Below are 10,262 nucleotides of genomic sequence, written 5' to 3' on the forward strand. Positions count from 1 at the left end.
TTCTCCTGACATAGCACTTGTCCGAACAATTTTGATGGTTCATATTGAAGGGTTGGGTGCTTAGCTTTGGATCATCCAATTAATTATGAATTTTTGAGTTGAATCATTTTTTATAGAAGGAAATCAATGGGCAAGTTGACGATCTAGATAATTGGTTTGTTAGACATTTGGTTGAATGGTATGGCTGTCTTTTTGTAATGTTCCACTCTTTAAAAGTGAAATCACCATTGTTCTCAAGTATCTGTACAAAGAAATACAAATCACAAGACAAGTTGTGAGCTGCTTTCACCATCACTGTGGCCCTCAAATTTCTTTTCAAAACCAGCAAGGAATTCCTCCATACACCTTTTGTAGTCTACCAACTCGCTAACATGCTGAGCCAACTCCAACCCAATTCTCATCCACTTTCTTGCAATCCCAATCTGCCCAAGTCGCACAGGCAGTGCTGCACGATTCCATGCAGTGATGGCAAGCCATTTCCCCTCTTCTGCTGGATACTCCCCTTCCTTCAACCCTACCATCACCCTGTATGCCTGCTTATACACACTGTACACCTCATTGTCTCCATCTCCTTTCTTCAAATGTGCGAGCCCAATTAGTTTCCTAATAATAAGGGCAACAGTTTGGTATTCAGGAGATGGGGAGGTGAGGAGGGCAGAGAGGCAGTTATTGAGGGCATAATTGGCAACATCTAGGTTGGACCGTGCACCCTGTGAAGCACTGAGGCCAATCTGAAGGAGGCATTGAGGAGTACACATCTTTGAAGATGCAAAGTTCTTTATCAGGATGAGCTGTTGGGGTCCGTGGTCAGCAAGCCTTCCCCATAGGTCGTAAGTGTTGAAGGTGTGTATGAAGAAGAAGCTGGGTTCGATGGTATCATCCTCGAGTTGTGTCCCAGATGAGACCAACTTAAGTATCTGCATGTACGTATACATTACATTGCAGTATGCATAATTAAGTTAGTTGTATCTGACTAGCAAAAAAAAGAAAAAAAAAATACTAATCTATTGTTCCATACCTTCTCGGCTCTGCCAAGCAGTTCAAGAGCCCGTTTCACATCGGGATCTGACAATGCAGTGTTCCTTTGCTTTTCCATTGCAATCGTTGCAGATACACTTAAGATCAATGACTTGCAAACCATACTTTGATTTTCCTCTACTTCGCCACTGATTGTGACACCATAAAATTCTGATGCCAATTCTAGGAATTCTGCACATAATTCGTAGTTGCTCTCTCTACCAGTTCTTGTCCCAATATTCCATGAATTTACTGCAAACCAATTTCTTTCACGTCTCCCAACCTCCCCTTTACCAAAGAAGTGCTCAGGGCTGATCTCGAACATACGGGTCTGTGCCCGTTTAGTGAATTTAAGGACTTCAGGATCATTACCCGTATCCTGTGAGAGTAGTGTGACTAAGGTGCGAAGCACTACAACTTCCGGTGTTGGCATTGATTTTCCAGGTGAGTAGAAATTGAGGAGATTGGATAGAGAAGCTATGGCAACAGGGAGAACCTGTGATGCTATGGCTTCGTGAGCCGAAAGGGAGAGGAAATCTGGGGTGAAATCAAAGCAAGAAGCCATCAATTGCATCTGATTAATGGCACCATTTCCGTCATTCTTTTGTAGGAAGATCTTGAACTGCATGAATCAAAAAATATTTTCAGGTTTGATTATATGTTTAGAACTAGAAATCCAATAGAAACTTGCAAAGCTTAATGTGTACACTATGGAACTGGTTTTATGTTATTGAAGGCATGTTTACCATCTATAACTAATCAAATGTGAATTCCAACCAGCAACAAAGTAGCAACTGTGAGACCCACGAGTAAAATCTGATTACTGTTCGAGACTTTATTATACTTAAGTAGAGAGACTAGAGAGAATTATAACTTACATACCTTAAGAAAAACACAAGCTATATTGGGATGAAGCTGCAGGAAGGAAAAGCATCAAATAAGGAATCCATGATGTGGTATGATATTTGGATCAATTGTTAACAAGTCACTAAGATATCTTCACCATCTAGAGACCAGCCCCATATTGCTACCCAGTACTCCCAGAAGTTCTGTTGCAACCCTGATTCCCTATCTGCCGGGTGCACTTATGCACTCTTTAGAACCCATTGAAGCCCACACCTTGGTAGACCTACACTCCAAAAGTCAGTCTGGTTGGTGATGTATAATTTCAAAGTTCAAACAATTGGATTCGAGCATCTTTTTCATCATAGGTAGAAGGACCTATTCATAAAACCCATGACAGAAAACACCTGAATAATATACTAAAAATTACGGATCAGACTGAGTTTTGGTTCCTAGGTCTACAAAGGGTGCATCAAACATATGGGGCTGCTGAGGGCCTAAAACAATCTGCCTTGCAAGCCGACTTGGGAAGTACAGGATCCACACACATGTAAACAATATACCTTTTCAGCCTCATTGATGTATTCTTGAGCTCGATCAAGCTGGGAGAGGCCAAGGTGGCACAGGCACAGAACTCTAAAGCATTTAGATCTAAGAATCTTGTTCTCCACATCGTGAGGGACATAAAGCATTGCTTTCTCAAACATCTCCGCAGCCGTCTCATAATCTTTCAATCGAAAATGATCAGCTCCGCTGCAAATCACAGATTGCATAAGAAAATATTTTGGTTGGTTAGATTTAGAAGTCATGATAGAATATAAGTGTTGGATTCGTACCAATTCAAATTGTATTGTCATTTTAGAAGACAATAATAAACAATAGAATAATTTGCATACCTACCATTGATTCTGTTAGGAACAAGAGGATTGGAGATCACTTTTCCTATAAAAATGAATTAGCCGGTGCGATCTTCAACTCTATTCTTTGCCAAGCTTGATCGGAACGCTTTTTAGCATGAGGTAAGAGTTGGGATTGACGAAGTATTTTTTGAGATTCATGGCCCTCAGCTATCACATAGCTTTCTAAAGTTGGGACTTCCCTTTGGTATAGTTTCCATTTCTGAAGGAGAGAAATGAGCATCTTCCCAAAATATTATCCTTGGATTAGGAAGTTGTCTCTCTACTACAAACCAAAACAAATAAATGGGGGTGAAAACTGAATCCTTGGTGATTATGGTATTGGTATGATCACTTTATGAAGCACATTTAACATTCTCCCAGTTGGTCTGACAATAATCAACACGTCTATTTTCTATTTCTATTTTTTTTTGAAAATCTTTTGAAGGAAAACAAGTCTTCTGGACGACGGAGTTTTAAAACAACATGACAGGTGGTCACTCCTTTTAAAAACGCATTTCTGGTTTGAGAGAAGACTTGAATATTCTCTCATCAAGACCTAGACAAGTGAAACTACTAATAGCAAATCAAGGCAACTATGTTACACCGACAACCTAGTACCAGTCCTTGGTTACAACATCAGTACCATCACTCTCCATGATCCGAAATGAATTTAACTTTTTGGTGGACTTGTCTGAATGATACTGCAATAGTGCCAAACTAAATGCTCGTGACTCAACTCGAACTAACCATGTACATCCTGCAAGATACATATGAGCAACATGCTCAGAAAATGACTTGGGAATCAACCCTTTGGTTAGCAGGTCAAAAGTTTTGAAGTGATGCCTTTGATAAATAATATATATTCCCTAACCCTTTCCCTTAAAACAACATCTATAACATCTACATGCCTGGAATTATTTGTAGTCTTGTTGTTTCTATAGAAGGAGACTATTACAGAGTTATCATAGAAAACCTTCAGCGGCTTGGCCACTTTTCAATGCTTTGGTCCCAGCTTGCTATGATCTCTCCCAAGTACAACTATGGCAAAAGCACTATTTCAATGGGTGCAAACTTGGGAACATATAAAACTTCCCACAGCCGATACGTAGGGTGAATTCTCCATGGCATCCTCTTCAATTTGATTTCTAGAACACTGCCATTTTCTAAGCTTATCACCTAAAATCATAGCCACAATACTGGAAGAACAATTATGCATGCCAAACCTTTTGATAATCTTACCAATGTAGCCCTTTTTGACAAGCCCAATATACCTCGAGACCCATCCCAAAGGATTTCAATACCAATCAAATAATAGGGGCTTCATCTGAACCCTACATGTCAAAATGGTTTGCAAGAAACTTCATTGATTCATGCAGCACATGGAGATCACTACTCGCTAGAAGGATCTCATTAACATAAAGAACTAAAATGGTGAATTTGCTCTCATTGATTTTGACATAAATACATTGGTCCAAAATATTTTGCACAAATCCGAATGAGATGACTATTTGATCAAATTTCAAGTACCACAGTGTAGATGCTTGTTGCACTTACTATCAATTTGTTCAATCTACACAAAAGATGTTCTTGGCCTTTGACTCCAAAACCTTCAAGTTGTGTCATGTATACTTCTTCATCCAATTCACTATTCAAGAGTTTTGTCTTGATATGGGATCAAATAATTGATAATCTTTTTTCTTGGGACCGAGAACCAGGTATTTATCCTAAACTGAGTGAACTATATGATTTTATGAATCATCGAAGATTGAAGGTTCACAAACACCCGGATGGACAGAACCCTCTGCCACCATTTGATTGCTTAATCACATAGCCGCACCCGTCCGGGATTTCCTCGGCTCGCACCGTCGTAATGTAACTGTGCACAGTGATTTCTATCTTGGTTCTGTCATTCTGGGTAACCTGACGCGTTGCGGCTCCCCGATTTGACTGACTTATTTAGAGTGTAGTCACATGAATTTCTACAACTCCCACAATAACAATTGTGACAAATGGATGTACCTTCCTTATCTCCAGCATAATAATTACTAAAGAGTAGGAATTAGCAGTACCAACTCAGGTAATGTGTGAAATTAAAAATAGAAAGCATAAGTGTGAACTTTCAAGTTAGCAGTTGTGGATCGATGCACAAGCTTGGCTCGTTGTCCTAAGGTGAGATTCACCTTCCATTACTAGAAGAGTTGATGTTCATGGATCACAGGGATCACCTACCAGGATTCAGTGATCCTCCCCTCAATCAATCAACACTATCAAATTGGTGACTATTCTCATTTCTTTTTTCTAAGATCTTCTATTTTTGTTAGGCAAGCGAGGGTTAGTAACCAGCATGAAAGTAGCTTCAACAAGTTTTGAACCTAGGTTGTGGGATCTGTGGAAGCAAGAATTCTACCCTATAATCTGAAGACATGTGGCATCACAAGGATGGTCGGATAGTGAGGGTCAGTGGGTTAAAAGGGACAAGATCCTAGGCCAAATATTCTAGAGATTTAAATTCAACAATCCGTCAAGAATCGTAAAACATAAAGCAAAACAGAAGATACCTCATGGAGTGTTGCAAATATAGCTGGCGCGTGAATCAAGGCCAAGACCAAAGACAGAAATCAAGGAAGGTTTAATCTATAAATAGGGCATGGGACCACCCATCCAAGGTACGGAATTCCAACACATGAATACTCTCTGTATAGTTCTATCTTGAGTTCTTGTCTGATTTGAACGTTGGAGGCTTTGCATGGACGCACAAGTCCACATCCAAGCTTGGATAGCAGTAGCGGAGGTCGGATAAACCAAAATTTACCTCCACAGGATCAACACTCTACATGCCTTGCCAACTTAGCTATGTTGACACCTTCATTCACAATTAAGTTATATAATTCATCTAAGACTTAATCTTAAGACAACAGTAGAGACAAGAAGTCGCAATGGATTGTTATAAAATGAGGCAAACGTCCCAATCCCTCTCAAGTCTGGGTCCAAACAATTCCAAAAAAAGTGGAAAGAAAAATTATAATATAACTAACTGAACCTGAGTATCATTCTTCATCATCAGCCCACGAAAAGCTGGTGCACGCTTTTGAACACAGAGGTTAAATCATAATGGTGTAGGCTAGAAACTCACCAGTTCCACAAGACAGCATGCATTGCTGTTCTCTCCTTCGCCGCAGTCTCTCCCGAGAAAAGAGCCACCACCCTTTCGTCCGAGACCAACTCAGCCACCACCTTCGCCCTCACTCGTGATCCCTCGCCACCACTGCCAACCACCCGGTTGGCCACCCTTACAGCTGCTCCTGCGCTGACATGGCACCTCCCCAACAGTCCCAGAAACAATCCTTTAGCTGTCTCTGCTCCAGCCACTCCTGCCGCTTGAAAATATGCCTCCACTGCTGATACCCAAACACCCTCGGGAATCCCCTCATTTACAACCATACCCCTCAGTTCTTTCTCGGCTTCACTGTACCTCTCCATCCCCAACCACGCCTTCATTGCTAATACAGGCAAGCAAGGGTGTTGGTCCCCACTACCTTCTCTCAAGACCTTAATGCACCTAAGACGCTATCGAACTCTTTGCTCTGCAAATGCGCTGCCGCCATGAACCTAAGAGACTTCGATCTCACTGTCTTCAAACCTAGGGTTTCTTCTGTCCTCTTAACGATTCTTAATCCCTTCTCGCTCAGATCTAAAGCTTCGTTCATCAGCTTCAAAGCATCATTAATGGCGGATGACTGGTCTTGTGAGAGAACGAGTTTTCCGAACGTCAAGTACTGATTCGCAAGTATTCTATAGCTCTCCGAAGATCCAAATAACAGGTTTTTTGATCGATGAAGTAAAGTGAGCGCGATATTTCTCTCTGAAACTTCCCACGCAGTTCTTGATCTCGCAATGTTCACATCCAATAGAAGTCTTTGTTCTCCAACATCAGAGATTCCACTTATCTCGATCTTGGACATCAGATTGGTTGCTCGCTCGAAACAATTTGCCGCGAGATCGAATTTCTTCAAATCGTGCCAGATCAAGCCGGTTTTGTAGAAGAAAGAAGCAGATTTGAAAGATGGAGAAGGAATTCCAGCAACATCTCCAGCTAAAAAGAGAAGATCAGCTGAGATCTGACGGAGCTTCGCCTGTTCTTCATCAATCTTCGATTCTTCTCCAGATGATCGAATTCCATCTGCGTTTGAGAGATCGACACAAGCGTTCCAGAGACGGTAACTTAGCTTCCAGATCTGAAGCTTTTCGGACTTCGATAATGGAACAAAGGAGCTCAATCGAGAGAGATTCTTGTGGAGATTGGAGCAGACCTTATCTAATGAAGGTTTTTGAGGTGAGAGATGTTCGGTTTCTTTGATCAAAGCTTCGATTTCTTCGAGTAACTGAGTTTGGGATTCATGGAGACCTGGACGAAGCTCTGGAGACACCTCTGAAATTCTCATTGTTGCTGAGGAAACTTTTTTTTTTTTTTTGGGCGGGTAAACTTGTAAGAAGGAGCTCGGTTGGGCATGGGCATTTCATACAAGAGCCTTGGAGGGAAAAAGAACGGTTTATTTCACCTACCATTTCTCTTAAGTGCACCCCCTTAAAGAATTAAATTGACAAAAAAAAAAGTTAAAAATTAAAATAAAAAATAAAATTGTGACGTGGTCAAATTGACCTTAACAAAATAAACTCTTGCACCCACTTAAAACGCAAGACTTTTGGAAGTAATTGAAAATTTTCATTGTGACTCGGCAAGATCTTATCGAATGGACTTGAAAGTATTCATTGAGAAGTTATCAGTTCCGACATTGTAGAACCTACCAAATTGTTTTTGTTATTTTGAAAATACAAATAATTTCTTTTATTTTATTTGATTTTTGAGTGAAAAATGTAAATGGTGAAGTCTTTTACTGTGTGTTTGTCTGTTTTTTATTTTTTTGAGTTTACCTTCTTTTCTTATCTTAAAAAGTATATTTTGGGTGTATATTCTTTTTTACTTTATCTTTTTGAAAGCAACTTTTTTGTGATTTTTTCTTTAGTCCCATAACGATTAGGAAGAGAATTGGAAATCACCTTATAAGTTATCTTTTTCTCTTTCCTAGTTAGAAGCTCTCAAAGGTGTCCCCATATTACAACACTCGCGCACACACGCCACGCTGAGTTGGGTAGGGTTGGCCTCTTCAAACCCAAGGCTATGGATTTCTCTTGTATATCTTTTTATTCAAAATTTCCCTCAAATTTTTACTTCTATTTATCCTCTCTTGACTCATTCGTGTAATATGTTTTAATTAGGAGACTAAGTTCCAATGTGTATCCCACGTCTCTCACGCATGTCTAACAAGCCAACCACATTGAGGAAGTCTTGTGAGATTTGTTAGTTGTTCGTCGTATATTATCATATAAAATAAAAGAGAATAAAATACTAAAAACCTTGGCAAACAAGGGTCGATTCATAGAGACAACGTTAATTTACAATTTCTGACTTAAAATGATAACCGATTTAAAACTGATTCAAAGTGAATTTTAAACTAAACAGAAAAATAATAAAAGAACATGAAATAAGATTGTAAGATAAATATTAGATCATTCAAATCCATCACAAGCAAATAATTTCATAAATGTATCAATGTTTATTTTTATCTCAATCTAACCAACAAAGCTAATGTTGTTGGATCAGAGAATGATTCTATTAAGCACAATTAGAAATTCAGAAAATTGTTACTTAAGTTAATACGATGAAATCAAAATATTAACATGATATAACTTGAACTTATCTAAGTCTAAATCATAAAACCATGAATACCAAATCAGATCTGATGATCCCTACTTAATAAATTATTACCATAGATAAACATTGAAACACAAATATAAATTAATATATTTTTTATGCTAATCTTACGCATGGCTTCATTGACCTCTCAAATGGAGATATATGTAAGAACCATAATACCAGAGAGAGAAAAAAAGTAATTAGAGATGAGAAGAGGGAGAAATAATCTTCTTTTATTGATCTTGATCTAAAATTGACAATATTTTCTTCCAATTACAAAACTTGAACTGAAATTAAAAAAACTAAAATCCTAAAAATTAAAATATAGAAGAAATGAGGTAGAAGAAGAAGATAGGAGATGATGACCTCAGAAGAGATGAGATATGACTCTAGCTGGTCTCTTATTTATAGAGACCAAATTAGGATTTCCAAGATTCGAAACACTTTTATGTTTTACAAAAAGTCTAAATCCTAATTCATTAAGTAACAAATCAAACCACCATAACATTATACGAATCTTGAGGCAATGCTTGTCAACATCACCACGCTGCCAAAGAAAATCTCGGTGTCACGATTAGTGTTGGCCTAATGGGTTTGAAAATCAATCTGTAGTCTTATCTTGGGTTTTGGATTGTAATGTACTTATTTGATCGTCTTGGTTCATCTTTTTGGATCTCGTGACTTTAATCTATACAAATAAATAATTGAAATTAGGCAAAAAAAATCATAATTTATTCGAAAACAATAATAAACATAGATTATTAATGAATTATGTCTATTTAGGTGATTTAGTTTATGATTAAATTTTAAAATCTTTGTAGATAGGGCCTTAGAAACGATTTTCTAGGCCTCAATTATACCCAAAAACCTAGATTTTGCTAGTCCTAAGTAAAAGCAAAGAAAGTTTAACGTAAAAAATGTTATTTTCGTAGGTTATGTGACTACATTTAGCGAATACAGTAAACCTTTAAACCATAAGTTATCTATAGTGGACGAGTTTGACTCGTAAGGGTTTGCAGTGAATATACCCACAAAATTCACACACTTTAGAAAATATCATAATTAAAATCAACGTATGTAATGAAAATATAATGATATTTCATAAATTTGTCAAAGGTCCTTTATGTTTGAGAAGAGTCCAAATTTTTATTCCTCACTTTAGAAAATTTAATAAATTGATAGCTTGAGTGCTTGTGCAAATTTTCTAATTAAAAATAAAAAATGTCAATCTTTTCAGAATAAGGTTTCATCTCCTAACTGATAAGAATGATCGATTCAACCTAAGTTCTAACTCGAAACTAAGCATCCTATCTGGGATAGTGAAACATGTGGATGTTTACTCTAATACCTATAAGAGTCTTTATCTGTGATATTCCAACTTATTTACATCTTTCCTATTGATGGTTTTCACCCTACTGAAAATACTGTATTTAGCCTCATTAGACTATTTTTCCATTTTTTTAGATTTTTGACATTTCTTTGATCTTTTCAACAAAAAAAAATTATTTTTTCTTTGTAAACTTTTTTTCACACATCATCATTTTATTTTTCAATAAAAAACAAGTAGAAGTAGCCCTTTTTCAAGGTACATAATCTAATCTTATGATTGTTATTCAAATCATACTAACTTTAGTTCTGTTTTTATTTTAACCAGCTAACCAAAAGATAAAGAAGTCAAAGTTCACTAGATTAGGTTTTTCTAACACTCTAGACAAAAAAGATGGTCAACTATTATTCAATGAAGTCTA

The 10,262-nt window shown here is 37.6% G+C and overlaps 1 protein-coding gene across 1 annotated transcript; it reads right to left on the reverse strand.

The window, feature by feature from the left end:
• Nucleotides 1-160: 160 nt before the first annotated feature.
• LOC147396518 (TPR repeat-containing protein ZIP4-like) lies at nucleotides 161-7,228 on the reverse strand. The gene is given in 6 exon segments (XM_086451219.1): nucleotides 161-917; nucleotides 1,019-1,639; nucleotides 1,900-1,932; nucleotides 2,424-2,613; nucleotides 5,893-6,319; nucleotides 6,322-7,228. Coding segments are annotated over 6 exon segments (2,808 nt in total). The 5' UTR covers nucleotides 7,202-7,228; the 3' UTR covers nucleotides 161-260.
• Nucleotides 7,229-10,262: the final 3,034 nt, after the last annotated feature.

This window comes from Akebia trifoliata, chromosome 8, assembly GCF_017979445.1.
Source record: "Akebia trifoliata isolate Shusen 1 chromosome 8, ASM1797944v1, whole genome shotgun sequence".
In the NCBI taxonomy this organism is placed as follows: Eukaryota; Viridiplantae; Streptophyta; class Magnoliopsida; order Ranunculales; family Lardizabalaceae; genus Akebia; species Akebia trifoliata.